The 22729-nt window shown below is 36.1% G+C and overlaps 1 protein-coding gene across 2 annotated transcripts in view; it reads right to left on the bottom strand.

Moving 5' to 3' along the window:
• rbm39a (RNA binding motif protein 39a) overlaps positions 1 to 22413 on the bottom strand; it is a 48147-nt gene extending 25734 nt beyond the window's left edge. Inside the window, exons 1-7 of one of the 2 annotated variants that reach the window (XM_039734592.1) lie at positions 22116 to 22413; positions 20186 to 20249; positions 17813 to 17862; positions 5514 to 5711; positions 4156 to 4221; positions 4014 to 4067; positions 3813 to 3930 (exon numbers count right to left, since the gene is read on the bottom strand). In XM_039734592.1, coding sequence (XP_039590526.1) covers positions 3813 to 3930; positions 4014 to 4067; positions 4156 to 4221; positions 5514 to 5711; positions 17813 to 17862; positions 20186 to 20236 — 537 coding nt within the window. In that variant the 5' untranslated portion in view covers positions 20237 to 20249; positions 22116 to 22413. The remainder of the gene's footprint in view (positions 1 to 3812; positions 3931 to 4013; positions 4068 to 4155; positions 4222 to 5513; positions 5712 to 17812; positions 17863 to 20185; positions 20250 to 22115) is intronic. The other variant, XM_039734593.1, reaches the window with a different exon arrangement.
• Positions 22414 to 22729: the final 316 nt, after the last annotated feature.

Raw genomic sequence — 22729 nt, 5'->3', positions numbered from 1 at the left:
CGCACACGTCTAACTGCAAAAACAAACAGTTACACGGGCAAGTCTGAAAGCTTGTGTATGTGCACACCTTCCTGACTGCTGCACCACCTCCACCATGAGCTCCAGCAGCCTTTGCTTACAACAGTTGAACATCTAGAGTAGATTTCAACAGATGTCTTGCAGACAAGCACGCCTCATGTCAGTCACTCTGGGAGCATATACAGTATGCAGAGCTGCGGAGATGGCTGGCCGTTTCAAAATCACAAGTTTGTGTGTTGGCAAGTCCAATAACTTGCTTCTCTTTAAGTTAACAGTAGTGCTACGGTGAAAAAGGTTTCCAACATGCCACACCTGGCCAGCCTTTAACACTAAAATGAGCATATGTGGAAGGCAGTCGATATGAAATAACTGCATAAGCGGTAGGGTATGGATTACTGTATGCAATTGGTTTCTTCGTACAGGAAATGTCTTGAAGTGGTCACTACATACAAAGGCATCTCCACCAAGAATTAAATTGGCATGTTCAATACTTTTTTCCTTGTGTATGTTGGCATTTTGCTTCACCACATCGATTTATGCCCAGAGGGGACTGGGCTGTCCCGTGGCCTGGAACCCCTGCAGATTTTTTTTTTTTCCCAGCCGTCTGGAGCTTTTTTTTTTTTTTGTTTGTTTCTTCTGTCCACCCTGGCCATCGGACCTTACTCCTTTTCTATGTTAACTAATGTGGTCTTATTTTAATTTCTTATTTTGTCTTTTATTTCATTAATTATGTAAAGCACTTTGAGGTACTTTTTGTATTAAAATGTGCTATATAAATAAATAAATGTTGAACCTACTAGGATCTGCATAGAGGCTGTCACAAGTAGATAGCAAACAGACTCTGATGTCACGTTCCAACTTTATCACACTGAAACATAACCAGTTGTTGGTACTGCAACTCGCACATGTGTAACGTTAATTTCCGAGGACCTGCTCAGAGGATGCGTGGAACGTGGAGAACATGTGGCAGCCATGATGCACGTGCGTTCGATATTTTGAGCGTGAAGTATCAATGAGCCCTTAGTCGGGGGGGTGACGTTGGATTCGGTTTACTATCTACATGTGACAGAAAGCTGTTGTGCAGATTCTCGTGGACCGATGTGCGTGCTTCCATGTTTGATGAATGGTTCGATATGGTGAAGTAAAATGCAAACATCCAAATGCATTTGTGGTGCCTCTATATTCAAGCGTTCCCCAACGTAATGACATGATACCATTTTAAAGGTTTAACATACCATTTTCTGTTCCATCTTTTTTTTTTTGCACCTTCACATCATCAGAATGTATGGCAGCATATTTGAGCCAAAGAGAAAAAAAATTAAGGGGATGGTGAAAAGGTCCATTTTGTGATTAAAGAGGAAAATCCAGCTTTAATCTCGAAATGTCTACTTTAACTTCATAGTTTACTTTATCATTACAGTAGACCGTTGTAAACGCCATCTTAAGACTGACAATTGTTAATCGTTACTTGCTCCTTGGGCTTCCTCTGGAACTGACAGCAGCAAATCGCCACACGCAAAACACATTACATTTATGATATTCCAGCTCTCTGCACATTTAGAATCCTTAGATTTATACTTCTTTTCATGACGAAATGCCTTAAAATATGTATGTTTTACAGATAAGTCAGCTTCATTTAAATAACGAATACTGACAATAATTACTCATGTTGTGGCGGCACAGTGGTAACATTTTTTATGTTTTCCTGATGGGTTTCCACAGTGTGCTCCGATTTCCTTCCAAAGAAAGTTTTGGGGATTTGGTGACGCTAGAGTATGTGTATGCTTGTGTTCACCTTTAGATGAGCCAATACCCCTTTCAGGCATTTTGTTTCTTTCTCGCACCCAATGCTTGCTGGAATGGGTGCATCCCCTGGATTGATGCCTGTAATCATTAAACATCCTTTTCAAAAATATTGTGGCACAGTGTCCTCAGAATTTAATGAATAGTTCAGGCAATTAACAACACAGTGAAGCCGAATGTTTTCTCACTGTGATGATATCTCACACTGCAACATGGTGGAATCTTCCAGATTTACGCAAAGTACGTGTTCAAGCATAAACAGTAAAACAGTTGCGTAGCAGTAGGGTCTGCTGGAGCATACGTTGTGTGTATAAACCTCGCCTAAGAATTGATACTGAATCTTTGAAATGAAAAATGATTAATCAGAAGAATAATTTTTAACCAAGGCCTACTGCTCATTAACACTAGCGATTATGTTAGATTTCAGCCATTAACTGTTTAAAAAAATGAAACACCTAGATGCATAAATTAAGTTGGGTAATTTGGCCACACATTTAAATAGATTTGTACCAGATGCAATTTGTCCCAAAGGTTTGCAACCCCTGTCGATATGCTACAGAACTCAGGCCTCTACACTGGTAATTTGTGTTCCATTTATCATCGTTACCTTTACCACCAATATGACTCGCTCACCGCAAGTTGCATGCACAGCGTCTTCCCCATCTTACTTGCCTCCAAAGAACAGCAGATGTTGACATGGTGTTTGTGGAAACAAGTCAGACAGAATAGGGGTTGCCAGAACACAGAGTGATTTGTCATGTTAATGACAGTTCAGAAATGGCCAGGTACTGCATTATACAGTGACAGCAAAGTATACGAAGATGAGGACTCTGCTCAAATGGGAACCTTTTGACATCTCTTCTAATGCTAGGGGCATCTTTCAAATGCTGTTCTCTATCCCGAGAGTGCAAATCAGCACTATCAGCTCTTATGAAAATTAGGCGGCAGAATTTTTTTTTTTTTTTTAAATTTACTCTTTTCCCCTCTGTCTCAAATTAGACAGATGATAGGTGAGACATGTATACTATTATCTGATGGATATCAATTACTAGAGATACTACTTTAGGCTTTGACATTATAGACTCTCGCCATACTCATTTTATATGGTACAGAGGCAGTGGTGCTGAAATGCAGCAAGGATTGAGATTCGTATTTCAAGTATTCCTTTTGTACAGTTTACATATCTTCCCATTTCTGTATGGGTTTACAACCATTTCCTCTCACAGTCCAAAGACTGTTTGTTACTTAGTAGACACTATTTACATTTGTATTCATTTACAACAATTTAAGAAACAGAAATGGTTACATTTCTTTTGGTTTTCCAGTTGGAGCACAAGGAGGTGAAGAGAGTTGCTCATGGTCACACACTGTCTCATGTGAATTGAACCCACACCCTCAGCGTTTGAATTCCAAAGCCTTAAACAAGTATATCACATTGGTTAGGTGATTCAGTGTCTGGCCCCAGTGTGTGCGTGTTTGTGTTCACCCTGCAATGTAGCCCTAAATATATATAGAAGCTAATCCAAAAATACTTAACCAATGACCAGGGTCGGTCAATACAGATAAGGACCACAATGTACATATGCAGTGGTTATTAAACTGTTTAACAGCTGCTGGAACAAAAACATAAATCAGTTACTCCTCACTGGTAACTTAAACCTTTGACCTAAAGCAAAGTGAATCCCCTTTTTAACGGAATGCCCCAGTAGAAAGGAAACATTGACACTGCTTTTTAAGCGGTTTACATATAATACTTCAAGTCAACACTATATGATTTCATCTCATGAATCAGTGCAGAGAATACATTAGTTTCAACTAATATTCTTAGCCCAGACGGCTGGGGACTACCTCTGAAACAGAATGTTTTCCAAACCTTTGCAAGAAAAAAACCATCTTGCAATAAGAGGAGACTATTTCCATAACACCAATATGAATTATTCCTTTCTAATGGAGCTTTATGAACCATCAAAATTAAAAACGGAAATTAATACCTTTCCAACTGCAGAAAAGAACTCTTCAAGATCCCTTGGCCTAATTCTTGCTGCTAGCTGCATACAAAACACAGTACGAGCATCTCTTTCTTCAGGCGTCAAATTGTCAATCGACTCTCTGAAGGGAAGTAAATTACAGAGTACAACTGATTAACAGAACACTGAAATATTTAAACATAAGAACTACTGAACTTTCTTTACCTTATTGGGCTTTTGTCTTTTCTAAATGGACTTCTGCTTCTGGAGCGCCTTCTGCTGAAATAACCAGAAATAAGTAAATTGTAAATAATTTGCTAAACTGACTATCAGCCCACACAAACTACATAGAAAATTGAAAAACCACCTTATTTTGATGGCAGGAGGTGGGCCAATCTTCCCTCTGGGTCCACCATTAATTTTTGGCCCGGAGCTGCAATAAAAAGGTTTGTCTCAGCTTTGTGAACTATAAACACCTATCATCCCTTTAAAAATCATGGGGTCAGGTTCCAAGAGGCACTGTGTATTAACCATAAGTGGTTAAAAATATAGTAGTATGCATAACATAAGAATTTTTAAAGCATGAAAATATTCACAGATCACACTTTGATTTAAAGTTTTCAATGTTACTCAACACAAATCTTGATCCATTTTTTACTAGGAAGACTAACTGGTCCATTATATGGAAGGCAATATTTTACTTGAACTTCCAATTAAAAGTTAGCACTACCAAAAGATCTTATTAAAAGAAATGCATTCTGAAATCTGTCCATCTTCATATTACTCCCTGGTAAGCCATTAAACTTGTTTGACAAAGTAATGTCAGATTAAACAGAATATGCAAACCACCACATACAAAGAGCAGCAAAATGTGATTAATAAACTAAAAACATAACCTGGAGGATACTATCAGGAGTAAGTCAGTCAGAAATGACTTCCTAGTGTTGTAATACTACACTTGTTTAAAAAACAAAACTTGCTCTATTTTCTTGGCTTTAATATCCTCTATCCAAATTGTAACTTTTGACAACAAACAATTGTATACAATATGTTGTATATTTGAAAATGGAAAAAAAAAAGAAATATCCACTTTCATCTAGATCCATATGTAGCAGTGCTACTTAATTACCTACATTTCCCACCTTAAAAAACAAACCTAAAAGATGCCAAGTAGGGATGATCACCTGTCTGTATGTTAATATACCTCATACACACAAATGAATTATGACTTGACCACACAGGATTTTTTTTTTTATCTGGATGTATGAGCTGTCCTATGCCTGCCTGCCTGTCTGTGCGAGTTTGTACTGAATAAATACGTCTTCATCTGCTCCCAATCACTTCAAACTCCACACCACAGCCTGGTAGGATAAAACTTTACATTGTTTTCAGAATGCTATTCACAGGGTGTTTCAACCACACTACACTGGACTGTTTTGGACAATTAATGTTTATCAGTGTTATAATTTATCACTGTCTAGTAACTGAGAATGGCTTTTGCATATATTGTGTGTTTTTTCATTAATTTACTCCATTGCTTAATATCCATTCATGGTGGCATAAACTGTCTGTATGCAAGTGTCAGGTCAAGAGTGGGTGTGTTCCTGGGGTCCCCACAAAAAAACAAAAAAAAAAAACCCAAACACGTGAATCCTAGTGTTTTCATGACCGCTACACCTTAGCCATCATCTGAACCCATGCCAAGCATTTACTCCAAAAACTCACAATGGACTCCTTCGTGATCTGTATCGACCAAGTCTCTCTCTGCTCCGAGAACGGCTACGACGGCGTTCTCTGCTCCGGCTCCGCTTCCTCTCACGGCTACGGCTCCGCTTCCGTTCCCGGCTCCTCTTGCGTTCTCGGCTTCTACTCTTCCTCCTGTCTCTACTTTTGCTGCGGCTCTTGCTCCTGCTCCTCTTTTTCCTCGAGAAAGAGAGAGAAAGTTTTTTTTTTTTAAATAATGAATGCCATTTGGTTTTTGATGGATTTAACGGAAAATAACAGGTCTTTCGTACACACAAGTGCCCATATTGACACACAGACAAGATAAAAGGGAAAAAAAAAAAACACACTACACACACACACATCCCCGATTCTGTAGTTCTAACACTGCTTATGAGTTCCTGTGTACTGAAAATTACAGGTGCACATGGAGAGGAAGCGATGTTAATAATATATATATATATATATATATATATATATATATATATATATATATATATATATATATATATATATATATATATATATATATACACACACACACACAAAAACACTTTTGCCAAAATTCCAATATAAATTTAAAATGAAACTTTTGCAAATTTATCTATTTTCAATATTGTGTAAAGCAGGCATGAAGACAGTGGAAAGAACACCAAGTTGAGCAATGCAGAATTGTTAACTTGAGTACTTTTTGAGGTTAATAACCTGCCAAACTACCATATTTAAAAAAAGGGGTTAGACAGTCATCACTTTCAGGATAAAAAAAAAAAAAAAAAAAGGTTTACATAGCAAAACTCCAAACTGTTAAAAATATTCCAGGAGACAAGCTGTCAACTCCCAAAACAAAATGTTTGCTGGGATCACATGAAATCATATGTTAAATGGTAATTTCAACAGGTACAACAAATGCCAGTGGCTTTATTCATAAGTTAAAATCTACTATGCACACATCAATAGAGGAGTACACCACAACAGATGCTTCTAACTTTATTAGTAGCGGTTCCTTGCTAAATTGTTGCTACAGATTTATAGCTTACTGGCAGGAAGGCCGTTATGGCCAGGGAAATGAAGGTAGTAATGTCTCATTTAACCATCTTCACTGTGAAGTTCCTATACAGAGCAAATTAAACTTTAATTCTTGTCACTCAAGCAGGTAATAGGACACAAAGTACATTTAGCCAATTTAACTACTGTACTGAGAAAAGCAACATTTCTCCCTATAATAAAAAAAATCCTGGGACGAGACATGACTTTTTCAGAGAGATACTTTCACGTCCCGCGACTTTGTGCCAGGAGATTTAACCACGCCTGGGGCCGGAAATAAAAGACAAAGAGTAGATGACAAAGCAGAATGTCGTAAAGAATTCAAAAACGCTGGCACAATACACATGCAGAGCAGGTTAGAGATAATGAAAGTACTAAAATTTGAAAGCCTCAAAAAAATGATCGTTTGCGCTAATGCGATCTTTACTAATGGAAATTACTCGGTGAAATAATGGAACAGCGAAAAGAGATTGAATATATTGTTCAGACTTAAAACTACCGGTAAGTCTGAGACTTGTACATTGTCTAATTCATGTTGCCATCAGGGAAAAGTACGGTTTCATCCCAATGAAGAGGCGTATCCTTGAGAATTAAAAGATTTGTTGATTGGTGAAAGTAAAATCCACATACGTGAGTTGCAGAGACACAAAGTGGCTGGCGTGTAGCGCAAGATAGGGGGTTGGCAAGCGAAGCCCCCTAGGACATAGAAAAATAAAATGTATATTTTTTACTGGTAAATTTAAAATTTCACCATGGATTAATATTTAATCTAATCTAAATGATATGTAACAGATGCAATAGGCTGCTTCTTGTTACAACTTTAGACACCATTATTAAGGATGCTATACTAGGATGATCATTTTGTTCCGAACATAATTTAAAAAAATTCTCCTTCTATATATCCAATAGCAAGGTTGGCCTCAGTTTTTAGACTCTGGCTTTGTTTTCTCAGGAAATGCAGTTTCTCTCATTATACCTAGATAGCCAAGGCTATTAAATTAATTGAGCCTACTGCAGTCAGGATAGGCTACATCCCGTGACACTGAACCAAACTATGAAAGCCAATACACCAACACTTAGTTTGACGAGGTCTCTTCTTTTGTGTAATATTTCTAGCAAATTGTTTGCAGAATTCAAAATACTCCAGTTCAATAACTTTCCGGTCTTAAAATACCAGATTATGCACATTAACATCAAAATTAAACACGTGCTTGGGGAGAGGCAGAAAACTTTGGGCAAAAGACAAAAGAACCAACATTTGATAATATTCCATGACAAGAATAATATTCTATATGACAAACAGAACAGGGCTGTGGGTGAGACAGCAACCAGTTATCTAGTGCAGTAACAGGGGAGAGCCTTTTACAGTGACAATCAATACAAAAAACAAAATGTAACATGATGAATGACGATTTTAACTGTATACTACAGGTGCTAGCAATGGGTTTTTGTGAATGTTACAGGCTAAACAATTGTGATCAAAGAATGACACAAATGGAATTCACTTTTTATTGATTAGGAGGATATGACTGCAACACCAACTAAAACAAGAAACTGAAACCTGTTAAAAAGTTTTGGAAGCAATATTTTTTTACCAATACTGTGCATCACAAAAAAATCTGGATATCACAATAAATGAGGCAGCTCAAGATTACATTTTCCAAGCAATATTTAGACACTACTTAAAAAAAAAAAAAAAAGTGGGACTGCTATTTGATTTTTTTTTTTTTTACATGAATTCCATACTTGTCTTGCACCGAGAACTATATTATACTGAGAAGCAATTCTAAGTAAACAGCACACAACAATAATTTCTAAATAAGCAGAGCACTGAGCCATTTATAACAATCATTTAAATTATCACTGAAGAGTAAGTAACAGTATATGGTATTTCACTGGTTTGTCAGTGTTTGTTATGAAACATGAACTTTCACACATATGACCAACACTAGGTATTAGGATATTAAAAATGGAATTGGAACACAAGCGGGGAAAAAACATTTCAAAACAATGCCAAGACTAGAGATGTACAAAATAGTGAGAATGTAAATTGAGTGTCATCCTCTCAGTGTTTTAGTGTTCATTATCCATTAAGTGTTACAAAATGTAAACCTGGTTAAAAACAACAACTGATAACTTGTATCCACCATTTAAAAGTTTTCACGAATTCTGCAAACAAATATTAATTTTATGTTGTAATATCACTGTTTAATATTCTCCAACACTCAAAAAATAAGGAGAGAAGTGCAAACACAAAAAACATGCACCCAAAAGCTACATTTAAACCTTAAATTGTTAAAACAAACAAGTATAAATAAAACGGGTTAGTCAAAACAGACATTAAAAGTACTGAAGTTTACCTTTTCCAACTACCACTATACATTAAATAATGAAATAGTTTGTAAAGTCCAACCTGTGCTTTGGTGGGGCATAAAGGAGGGACAACTTATCTACAGGGATCAAAATCTACATTCTAAGGATCTAATCAATAACATTTTAGATTAAGCTCTTAAAGCTCTGAGGAAGCAGATTCTCTTCCCATTTCTTTTTCTTCTCCATTTATATTTATCCACTTATTAAACTCAAATTTACTTATTTTTACTAGCTTTAAGTATTACTCTGTTGGTCACGTTCTCTTCTCAGGAGTGGGGGTCGATTTGTTTTCAATCCTATTATATGTAAAAATTGATCTATTTGTATGGAATGATTACAATATAATCAATAAAATAAAAAACCTACATTTTCATACAAACAACAAAATTATACTGTAGATTTAAATTAAACATTTAAATTATGTTCTCCTCATGAACAAAGACTACTGAATTTATCCCCCTAAATTTCTTGAGACATCTTGGGCAATATTTTCAAATTGTTTTTGATATAATATTGCAATAACTTGGTAAAAACTCAAGGTGCTATTGATGTGAATGTAGAGATGACAAATCTGGCAGTAAAAGGACAATGTTTTACAAAAGTACAACTACTTAATCAGTGATCAGTAAATTGGTTAACTTCAAAATTTTTTTTAAGCATCTGCTTTTACTAGCTTTATGGAAATTTAGCTGTACCGCAACTTTACTGGGAATACTACAGTACCTTACAAAGTGCAGGTGAAACTTCCAATAGACAGCAGCTTGGAAAATGTTAGAGGGACAAAAATACTTAAATTTTATATTACAGTTAGTGGAGTAAAACTAAAAAAGGAAATTTGAGGAGTTGTCATTCACACAAAGAATAGCAGATGCAGGTTGCCCAAATGAACCTCAAGTGGCACACATCTTTAAAATTAAGAGGAGCTGCTTTTAATGACATCATAAAGTTTCTTTTGTCCTTTAACTGTCTTGTGAATGATATATATATAGATATATATATATAGATATATAGATATATAGATATATATATATATAGATATATATATATATAGATAGATATAATATAAACACACCCTCCCTCACACGGTTCCATTCCATCTGAACTAGTGTGGCGCTAAGGTATCACCCATTGCACGGCTACACTTGGGCATCTAGATTACTAAACGAAGGTTGTATATGTGCAGAGATGCCAGAAGCACCAAAAGCGCACGTGCACAGCGCCTCAGCACCCCAGAGTCAAACCCAGCGGCTTCCCAGAAGACGAAACTGAGCACCTTAATTTCACATTAGAATGTTTAAGTACTATTAACCCGGCTGGATTACCACAACACAATCTTAACCTTAAAAGTAGGGACAATAATCATGCTATTAAGAAACCTTAATAAACAAGGTTTATGCAATGGTACACAGTTGGTCGTGAACAGCATGAGAGAAAATGTTATTGAGGCACAAGTGCTTACAGGATCCCATACTGGCAATACTGTTTTGATTCCCACAATTGACCTTACAAGTTCTGACCTGGAATTACCATTTAAACTTTAACAATGCCAATTTCTCATTAAGGCTGCATTTGCCATGACGATCAACAAATCCCAACGATGAACCATGGACAAAGTAGGGTTTTACCTATCGGAGCCTGTATTTGAACATAGACAGCTTTATGTTGCCTTTTCAAGAGTCCTGCGTTCGTGTGACATTAAAGTGAAGGTTTAAACTACTCCATACCAGGGAGAGCTAATTCAAGGACAGGAAACGATCTTTACCAAAAATGTTGTTTATAAGGAAATTTTTGATTAACTATTTTGTATTTAGCATTTTATGAATTTTTTGTTTCCAATTCATTTAAACCTATGCACTCAGATATTTTTTTTTTTTAACTTAAGTGTAGCAGCTCAAAGACATTTTGGACTTAAATGATGTAACAATTACACTTCAATTTTAGTTTTAATAAATTGGTTAATTTTAATACAAATTTATTTATTTAATTAAATGAAAACTTTCCCAGGGCGCTCCCAACTTCCATTATTTTTCATCCCTCCAAAGATCGGAGGAAACAAAGTGATTGCCATTCTTGGATTTGCGATTCTTTAGAGAATCAGGGGTTTACTGGTTAATTTATAATAATGGTTCATCGTGTGTTGGGGTGCGGCAACACACTATCAGTGCATGCTCCTAACCTTTCCTCTAATTCTTTTCAGAGTGTGGACAGTAAGTGCAAGTGTTTAGCACAACAGCTTACATAAAAAATAAAAAAAAAAACTCAAAAAAGGATCTGACCTAAAAGGCTTGTTAACTTAAGACAATTTTGTCTACTTTATATGTAACCTTATTAACCCGAGTTACCAAGTGTTTTTGGCAATACTGTGCTTATGTTACATAAGACATTTCATGATGCCCAATCCTGGAATCAAATTTCTTTTGTGCCCCAATTTGTCAGCTACCATTGTGCCAACTTTAAATGCATCCCGTAGCACTGCAAATTGTGTTCGGAGTAATGTGTCGCTCCATTTGGAAACATTGTCCCTTTTTGGAAACACTCTAGTCTCTTGCACCTACAAAACCTCTCAAAACAAGCACAGCATTTAACTTTTTTCCTTCATGTTTTTAAATACACACATACACTCAACGTTATTACTCTGAAACAAGTAAACAATTTATTTCCCCCATTGTATATGTAGTTATAATTTGATCCCCTGCTAAATTTGTAAGTTTGCTCACTTACAAAGAAATGAACAGTCTCTAATTTTTATGGTAGTTTCATTTTAATGGAGAGACAGATCAACCAAAAATCCAGGAAAAACACTGTATAAAAGTTCTAAATTGATTCGCAAGTCCTTGAGCGAATTAAGTATTTGATCCCCCTACAATACAGCCATAATTCTGGCTCCAACAGATTGGCTGTGTGCCAAGAACACCAAGACGCTTGTTGAGAGGGTGACAACTGTTGGTGCGATTATTCAGAAATGGAATATAAAATGGCCATCATCCCTCTGTCTCCATACAAGATCTTGCCTCATAGTGTGAGGATGAAAAATCAGCCCAAAACTACATGGAAGGAGCTTGTTAAAGATCTGAAGGCAGTCAGGAGCAGAGTCACCAGTTTGCCAGTAAACATCTAAATCAGCTTTTTTTCAACCGGGGTTCCATGAGACATTGCTAAGGGTTCCATAAGAAATGTTAACGAATAGCAGTGGCAAATAAATAAAGCTGAACAGTGGAATAATAAAAGCTTCTCTAAAAGGAATAAATTCAAGCTTGCATTAAGTTATATTAACAGCCATCAAGATGTGCAACAATGCTGTCCGTGCGTCACACCTGTCATACAGCCTAGTGCTAGTGATGCTTATGAGTTAACTGGTGCTGGTTAGTGCAAGCAAGAAACATGAGAAGTTCAGTCACTCTCTTGTCAATCCAATTTGTTCTCTAGAGTGCAGGTATGTATTCACTCCTTAATATGAAAAGTTTGTATGTTTTCCCTCCCTCCCTGTTTTACAATGTATTTCTTTTTTTTTTTTTGCTTTTATTTAGGCTGTGTTTTTAAAGTTACTCGAACAACAGTTTGAGTATCTGAACTTAAAAACTGGCGTTTTTAAATACTGTTTGAGGCAATAAGTATGCGTTTTAAAAGTGCTTGAGCAGGCGTTCGAACACGATTTTCATGCAGCTAGAGCACATATGAAACTTAAAATTATAAATTCTTTACTCTCTGAAAATAACCCCAAAAGTGTATTATCCGACCATGGTTCTTCGCAATTTTTCTAGATTGTTCTAGCTATTCTATAGCAATCAGTAGTAATTTTTATGTTGATGTATGAAAATGATTAAACTTTTAACAATTATCGCAAAGTTATTAACTTGTTACTTTGAGGTTATGTTGACCAAGTCAGATGCAGTCACATCATACACACACCATTTTTAAATTTCATTGTTCGAACAAATGTTTTGAGTATATTGAACTTCTGTTTGAATACATTTTGTTTGAATAACTAATACAGTTTAAAAACATGGCCTGCTTTAGTTTTTTTAATTTTTTATAGAAACCTCTGACCGTGAAAATGTGGCACAAGTTTTACCCTAGAAAATACATTTTTATTAATCATATATGTTACAAGAATAACATTTCTTTGACACTTACATTTGCTTATGACGTTTTACTTTGATTTATCTTAATTCTTTTGAAAATCGCAAATAGACGAGCAAGTATAGCACTTGTTGATTATATTTTATAGTTTTTCCTTATGATCTTTACATGTATAAATAAAAAAAACTATTAATAACGATACATTATGTAGAGGTTCAATAGAACATGATTATTTCAAGAGATCCACAAGAGAAAAAAAGGTTGATCAACGCTGACCTAAATGATTCAGAGAAGGCTTGGGAGATAGTGCTGTGGTCAGATTAAACCAAAAAATCCGAGCTCTTTGGCATCCACTCGATCCACCGAGAAATGTTTGCAGGAAGAAAAATGCTGAGTATGACCTAAATACCACCATCCCCACAGTCAAGCACATTAAACTTTGGGACTGTTTTTCTCTTAAGGGTACAGGACAGCTTCACTGCATTAAGGGGCCAACTGATGGGGCCATGTACTGTAAAATCTTGGACGAGAACCTCCTCAGCCAGAACACTGAAGATGGGTCGTGGATGGGTCTTCCAGCATTGACAATGACCCAAAACATCCCACCAAGGCAACAAAGGAGTGGCTAAAGAGGCACATTAAGGTCATGGAGTGGTCAGCCAGTCTCCAGATAGAAGACCTGTGAAGGGAGCGGATGCTTCGAGTTGCCAAGCGGTAGCCAAGAAACCTAAAGGATTTAGAGAATTTGTTCAAAGAGGAGTGGGTCAAAATCCCTTTCGAGATATGTGCAAACCTGGTGACAAAGTACAAGAAATGTCTTACCGCTCTCTGCTTGCAAACAAGGGTTTCTCCACCAAGTACTAAGTCTTGTTCTGCTTGGGTATCAAATACTTATTTCTCTCAATGACATCCAAATGAATTAATGTAATGGTTTTTTTTTCTGGATTTCAGGTTGATATTCTGTTTCTCTCTGTTAAAATGAAACTACCATAAAAAAAATTGTTCCATTTCTTTAAGTCAGCCAACTTACAAATTCAGCAGGGGATACGAATAATTATTTCCCCCACTGTAACTACATACCCATCCAAACCTTTACTTTCAAATTACTTGTTCATGCCAGTCCTTGGGACAATTCCTTTTACCACTAGACAGAAAGGAAACTTGCATTTTGTACACTAGATTGGGATTTTATATTTTTATACCAGCTTCTTCCAATGCTCAACTATGGGGTTGGGGAAAAATACATTTGTTGGTAGCCCTGGGCACAGAGCTAGACAAGACACACACAAACACCTAAATCAGTGTTTCTCAGCCACCTTTGAGTCACAGGAGACCATCATTGGGCTCATGAGTATATGAGACTTGCTAACAGTATTATCCATATTCGCAGTATTAAAACTTTCTTTAGAATACGACTCAAGCTTTGTGCATAACAATATAAATTGTGAAAAGATGAGATGCTGCATAGGCATTATATTTGTTGCTGTTTACACATAGCTATGACATGTACAAATGACAAATCAGACACCTATACATCATTAGAATGCTCTAAACCTCACCTAAAGAGCCTTTCACTGTATATGGCTCGATGTAGGAAGGGTATTTGATAAAAATCAGACTAGCTCAGCTGTGATGCACGGCTCGCCTCAGGATATATGTCTGCAAAACACATGTAAATAATGAAAGAACAGATAACACGTAAACTTTTAAAATTATATGGAAGAGGACACCTTTGGTTATATAAAAATACCATTATTGTTTTTAAATTGACATGTGGGTTTATCTCATCATACAAAAATGGCAGCGTCTCTTCACAGCTATCAAAAGGGAAGTGGTATGTAGAGTAGCACAATAGCATGGCACATCAAGGAGGGAGAAGTAACATGGGGGGGGAGGTTGTTGGATTTACTTGTTCCTTCAGAACAGTTTTAATACCAGTATTGAAGTCCAAAAGCTTTAAGTCTAAATTTAGGTAACCAACCAAAAATTACATGTAAATAAATATTAACAGCAAATTAAAATATAGGTAGTGTTATTGTGCGATCATTTTACTAAACTAATATTGGCATCACATTACAACACAAGACTTGAATTTGATATCTGACCATCATGGTGATTCTCCCAGTGTAGGGTGTTATTTGGCGTAGGTGGATTTCAACATAGGGCTTATAACAAATGTTATCAGGAAATACCCGATTTATCTCACTATGTTAAATGTTACAGATTAAAAGTACACTACCTTGCTTCTTGATCACCTTTTCTTAATAATCATGATTCCAGCAATTATGCACTGAAAGCTTCACATACAGGACATGACATTTTCAAAATGTGTTAATTTATGATGTAGTGCTGTGAGCCATTTTCATGTGTAGTTTTTACTAATGCCTTCATCAATTACCCATTTCTGCGATTTTAGTACTGACTTCATACCCCAAACAATGCGTGTGACATCCCTACTTAAAATTAAAAGCATGTCTTCATTTTAGCTTCACATCTAATAATAAAAAAAAAAAAAACAACTTAAAACCTACAAAAATTAACCCACTCAAACAAAACCAGGAACACTTGAAAAGAAAGCAAATCAGCATTGCTCGCTGACACATACTTGAGGGCACATCATAAACACTCTCTATACCACTTCAGCTTCTTATTGCAATTCAAAAGCCTACTCTGATAGTACAGAAATCAAGCAATCAACAACATGCAGAACTCCCCTTATAGAGTACTATAAGAAGAGGGCAACAGCAACGAAGGCCCATGTTGCATTACATTGCTTCTAGTCAATGGGCATGTACGACTTGCTGGTGACAAATGCTGAATTTGTCACCAGGCTGTGTCAATAAACTGCTGGGCATGTCAAATTGAGAGACTTCTGCGACCGTGGAGAACATGCTGTGTGACAGAGCTGGTACTGTTCGAATGGTTAACAGTACAGCAAGTTCAGACATGTTCCTTATTCCTGGTCACGGCATTATTTACATCACACCAAAATGGTTACTAAACAACTAAAGGATAACTCCAAAACACCACCTTTTTACTCCAGTCTCCCTGGTGTGCCACACTATGCATTATTTCCCTCTTTATATTGTTAAATGTGCAAATGTCGAAGCAATTATGGTGGTGTTCACTTCATGAATTCCCAATTTTGTCAAAACACAATGTGACACAAAGGAGTTTAGCGATGATTCTACCATCAACTCTTTATTATGCCAAAGCAACTTGCGGGACTTGACAAGTTTCAGCCCATTGCACCTTAAGTGTTAAAGCTAGACTTCAGTTAGTAAAACTACTTGTTGCTATGAACAGTTTCGGCAAATGTAATTTTACAGCATGCGTAGTACGGTTAAGAAGAATGCTAGAAAGCAATACTACCACTTTCATTAAACCTTCAATTGGTACAGTTTTCATTTTTAAAAACCCCACATTAATCAAAACAGTCAAACAATTGCAAAGCTTTTACTTACATAAATTTATTTCTTCATTGCTAAAGGATTCCAATCTGACAACCAGATACATTAATCTCCTCTGATAACAGAACCCCTGATCCATTCAAGTATTATTCACAATACACTACTGCACTGGAATCATGATTAGATCATTATCAGATGAACGTTCTTGCTAGTTTGGCGAAGTCTGTGTTTTTTTTGTCCTTTCTCCAAAACTTTGTCAGGACTGAATTTATTGTGTGAATGAAGCAATTTGCTCACAAAACATTACAAATCCAAATGAGGCAATCCTTACAACAGGAGAGCCAGCCAGCCAGCAACTTCAACCAAATCATGCTGTAGGTCAAAAAAACGTCTACATTCTCTCTGTTCATAATGTGAGACAGACAGAATAATTACACAAAAGATGTCAAGTACACAAGGAGAGGGCTACAAAACCCCTAGAAGCTGGACCATGACTGTTTGGTAACAGCTGAACATTAAAACAAAATGTCTTAACACGTTATATCCACAACCAACAATTTGAGGATTTTTGGAGAGCAGTATTGCAACTGCCTGAAATCTACAGCAGAGGCTCTTTTCACCAAGTGTACTTTTTAGATAGATAGATACTTTATTAATCCCAAGGGGAAATTCACATAATACAGCAGCAGTATACTGATACAAAGAAACTATATTAAAATAGTAATAAAAATGAAAGAAAGAAAAAAATAGACAATAACTGAGTAATGTTAGCATTTACTCCCGGGGTGGAATTGGAGTCGCATAGTGTGGGGGAGGAACGATCTCCTCAGTCTGTCAGTGGAGCAGGACAGTGACAAAAGTCTGTCACTGAAGCTACTCCTCTGTCTGGAGATGACACTGTTAAGTGGATGCAGTGGATTATTCATGATTGACAGGAGTTTGCTTAATGCCCATCGCTCTGCCACAGATGTTAAACTGTCCAACTTTACTCCTACAATAGAGCCTGCCTTCTTAACAACTTTTTCCTGACAGATACGTCCTTAAGAGAGATCACCAATTTTCATAAAATTGGCAAGTTCAACTGGTTACCTTGCAGCTAAATATTCTGGTACATTAACAAATGATTGCAATAATTTTGAAATTGGGAAATTGCTTTTTCCATGTTAACAGCTAAAATGCGAAATATAATTTTTAGAACAGTCAAACTTAAAAAGGTTATGTAGATCTGTGAATTACTTACAAGTTTATAACAAATGTCCTTGTTTCAACAGTAAAATACTCCTCTGAACACATTTTCACATGCCAACCAGAAGATCTAATGGAATAGCTTTGCCACAAAGTTTTTTATGATACTATTTAAAACAGTTCAAATTTCTAATAGGAAAATCAACATACTTCTTACTGCGCTCCTCGTGTCCATTGGCATTACTTGGCTTGTTCTCGTCCTAAGCAGGGTTGATAGAAGAACATCATGAGGACGAAGAGGTAACATTTCAAGTCGTCAAAAGGAAAGGGGGAATGGGAACAAAAAAAAACAATATGATCTTTAAAAGCACATAAAAGTAATTATACATTGGATTTAATGGAAAATTAAGACTGCTCGATTAATCAGACTGGTATAAAGTTTCTTTTATATAAAAATCAATATTACATTTCATTACTATATTTTACTTTACTTAATATATTTGGCTAACAGCAGCTTATATAAAGTGGCCAATTGTAACATCTGGTAAAATAAACATACAAAAAAAAAAAAAAAAAAAAAAAAAACAAACAAAAAAAAAAACAAGAAAAGTGCTTGAATGCTTAGTATTGGTTGAACAACCCCTCCTGTTCAGTACCAAGGCTATATTTGCCTAAGACCAAAGTGGCCAAGCTAGCAGCAAGCCACTAATCGAGTTCCTGTGATGGTTGCCATTCCAGAGATCTTCACCCATTTTCGTTCGAGGACTGTAAGAGCTCGATGCCACCTCTGTCACACATCTCGCCCTGAAGCAAACAGGGATTCACACTGCTTAGTAACGTCGACTCCCAAGAAATTTATCAATATCCACTAGTTCAACCTATTAACATCTCCCTTACTTCAAGCCCGTTTCATGGATAACATCCACTTAATAACCTTTTAAACTCAGCCTTATTTACATGGTCTTGTATTATTTTCAGCACATATATTACAAAACATTGTATGCCCCTTAAAACTAAATTAATTGGTGACATTGGTTGTTTTACTAATTAAACCACAACTCTATGTGGGACAGGGGTCACCAACTAAAATCATTCACCCTTACTTAGTAAATGCCAAGTTATGTTGGCCTACTGAAAATAATGCATTTTCATGTGAAGAAATTGAAAACTGTATGCTTTAAGGTTTTTCAGCCTCAAAAAGAATAGCATGCAGTGGAATGCCAAGAAAATATTTCAAGCATGCCTCTCAAACAAAACAGCATGTGCTTGACACAAGCTAAACTCTGTAGTAAATGGCTTGTATTGACAAGTTAAATGTTTGTGAAATGAATAAAAAACATTACAAATCACTGCATATTTTAAATTGAGTGGTTAGCTTCTATTTAATTAACATAGCTATTTTCTTTTGAAAAAATATGCTTGAATTAGAAAAGCATGAGAAAGGAATAAACAAACAAAACCAAATAGTAAATAGGGCTGAATATAAATGGTTTTGTTTCACATACAAAATTAAAAACATGATAGAAAATAACATTAAAAATTACTAAGTACTGGACTAGCATAAGCTGGTAGATGTTTTAGGAAGTATAATATTAAACTTTTAACATTGGGAATAGCCTATTGTGACAATCGACTTGTTATAGGTCTTTTAACTGGTGTTAGACATGCAAAGTTTTAACTGAAAATGTTCACCAACCCTTTTACTGGTATAATCTTTAACATTTATTAAGAATATACAAATGAAAGGGTTAAAAGAGACAGTATCCACAGTTTAAGATTACCCTCTTACAAACAAATGAAAACAAAAACCTAACACACACTCAGACATTGAAATTTAATAACAATCTCTTCTAAACGTTGTTTCAGTTTTTCAAGTTATGCACACGAATAAACTGCAATTAGTTTCATTATAATCTGTCCAAAAATACAAAAGGTTATATTTAGTCGGTTGAAATACTTTACATTTTGAAGCCATGAAATCCATATAAATAGTTTTCAGCATTTCTCAAATCCAACAATGTAATAATCATTGCTTCACATACTATCAGGGAGTGTTAATTCTATCCTATCTACCTATCAAACCTGTATAATTTCAGTATGAATACTGTCTCTTCTTTCATCTTAAATGGAAGTGTTTCCTCATCCATTGCATTCACCTTGTTGCTATCAAACAGGTGCTTGGATGTTCTTTGCCGAGGTTCTTTTTTACCTAGGGGACCACAGTACAGCGATTCGTTGCACAATTACTACCTTACTGTTTGACAGTTCACACTGGAATCAAAGGTGAATTCATGGGAGTAGAGGTGAGATATCGTTAGGCAAGTCTACAAAGAGAGATAGATGGGCATTTATTCATAATTCTGAATTGAAACTACTGCAACAAATCACAACATCAAATAAAAATCAACAAAAAAATCAATGTGCAAAACTATGACACACAAGAGGGACTGGGATTGCACTTATCTGATAAAACAGCAGTAGTTTCTTGTGTAGTGTATTAAATTTAAGTTTCTGCTCAAAAGAGCTAATTTTCGTAAACAAGAACATTGGCAAATTAAGGCACATAAAAATTTGTTTACACACCTTTTTATAGGGTGCCTCAAGCATGGCTTCAATATCAAAATCATCTGCCATTTTGTCAGCCACCCTAGAAATAAAAAAACAAGTTATCACATTTAGCATATATATAATAATATAACATTGCAGTATATGGGACAAAAAGGTGATGATCAATCACATGAACTTAATCTACTTAATAAAAACACCGTTTCTTCAGAATACACACAAAATTAAACATGCAATGCAAAACGTTGTGCAACCACAGACTATAAGGGTTTGGGGGAGGAAAACAGGAAATAAAAACGTGAAGTTGCTGCCGCAATCTTAGTTTGGCATCACTGCATTCTTGGCCTTGGTAAACCATGTTTTAAACGTGTCCTTTCACCGAGGAGGTCTCCCATCAAAAAAATCAGGATTTGTGAGTGTCCATTCTGCACAGCCCCTTTTTAGCAAGGTAGCGCACTTTTCTCCTGCAGCCCAAAAAACACAAGACGAAACAGGTGGGTGTACGGTGCACATGAAAAACGACACTAAAAAATTACATCATTAAATGAGGTAGCTGGATGAATGCTGTGGGAGTTCTCAGACGATTCCATCAGATTTGATTTCAATTTTCTGTAAATTTACCAAAATAACTTTCAATTTGTACTTTTCAGTAAAGACGCGCCAACAAAATTTCTCATCAAAAACATACTAATAAATGACGCGTGGAGAACAGATGTAATCGTCCTGACAGATTCTTCTCACCCGTCGTGAAATTGAGGAATTTTCTAAGAAACGAATTCAAGAAACAAACAATTTTACAATTTGAAAACAAAAAGGTAGTATAAACCATCTAAATGCTGCTTTTAATTAGTTCTAGGCAATAAATTACTACTTGTTATAATTACAACCACAGGCCCGTTGCTTTCTTATGCCTAGCTATTCAAATTTCCTTTCTGTGACGGAATTAGTTGTAAAATCACCCGCGACTATCCAACAGGTAAAAAAAAAAAAAAAAACTTTATATACTGTATATTTAAAACTTGGGAAAACCAACATCACTAAATTATTTGAGGATTACCTGGTGCTCACCACAAAACACAGGTTAAAAACAGCATATCTTAATTCAGTATTTTATTTAACTTAAAAATAAGCAAAATTCACTTCGCGGCGCTACTAAACAAAGCTGCTACTATAAGCGGCCGATATTTGGGTTTGGCGTGATAAAAACGTAGAATCACAAGTGTTTGAATGTATAATTTGTCGATCACTTCGCTAACACTCATACAAACTCAAGATTTTGTTAACAGACACCATCAGTTGATCGTTACATTATCTGTGGACCTTTAAATTGTTGTATATAGTATAAAGACGTTAACGTGAATATCCCGCAAAGTTGGAAAAACATAGGCCTCAAGCAGGCCTTTTCTTCATTACCATGGAGGGCTTTACGCAATAGGTAAGGCTACACGTTGATAAAGTCTAGATTCACGAGGACAAAACATTGCCTTGTGTTATTTGACAAAAACAAAAAAAAATACTAAAATAACACGAAACATCCAAACGCACCTACTATAACCAGAAGGCTTTACAACAAAGTAACATAAAACCTTAAGCAGCTTAAAGTCGACGAAGGTCTACAGACTTCCTACATTAGAGGAACACAAAACGTGCGGATACTTAAATACGCCCTTAAATTCAATTCTAAGCGGTCTGATGGATACAGAAAAATATTAACACACCATTTGACGCCCTGCGTTTACGTTCTAGTGGAGGGATTACAACGTGTTAACACAATGCGAGATTTTCTTTCCGCCAATTATGAAATATTAATTCAACTCCAGAGTTGTTCGTTGCTACGATTACGTAACATACAGCAATGGCGCTACAAACACGAAATCAATATTTTAATAGCCTAATAGCTCAATTGCCTTCATCTAATTTTACTTTTCGAACAAGAACAAAAACATACCTTGACAAGCCTCTCGAAGTGCAGTTCGTTCTAGACCTTTCTTTCAGCCGGCCTGTTTCGAGCGTACTGGATATCCACAAGGCCCCTGTTATGTAATTTCTAAATTCAGGTTAGCTTTATCCAACCCGCTTATAAACTCTTCATATAAACAGCAAGGCTGTTTTCATTGAACATGTAAACTACTCAATAAATTGTGGGGGTAAAAAAAAAAACTCCACTTGACTGTAACTCGCATGTACTCGGTCGCTCTCTCACTCTCCTCACCCTCTTTCCTGAATCTACCCGATTCTAAAATGGCGGACGCAAACAAACGATAAACGGGGTCTCCGTGCTTCTCACGCAGGGGTATTTCTGGGCGGATAAATCAAACAACGCGAGATCAAACTGTACGCGCCGCTCCGGAAACTGCTCTAGTTCCCCGAAAATTCTAGCAAGTGCCATTCGCATGTGTCAAGGAGTGGAGAAGGGAAACTGCCGAGAAACCAACTTTTTTTAAAAATCTGACAAGCTGTCCAGATATTTTGTTAATTTAATCTATCGTGTAAAACGTTACTCGTGATATACTGTATAGTATACCGATTTAATCCCCGATTAAGACCGTACTAGTAAAATTA

The sequence above is a fragment of the Polypterus senegalus genome, chromosome 14 (genome assembly GCF_016835505.1).
Source record: "Polypterus senegalus isolate Bchr_013 chromosome 14, ASM1683550v1, whole genome shotgun sequence".
NCBI classification, from domain to species: Eukaryota; Metazoa; Chordata; class Cladistia; order Polypteriformes; family Polypteridae; genus Polypterus; species Polypterus senegalus.
This window is presented reverse-complemented; position numbering and strand designations above follow the sequence as displayed.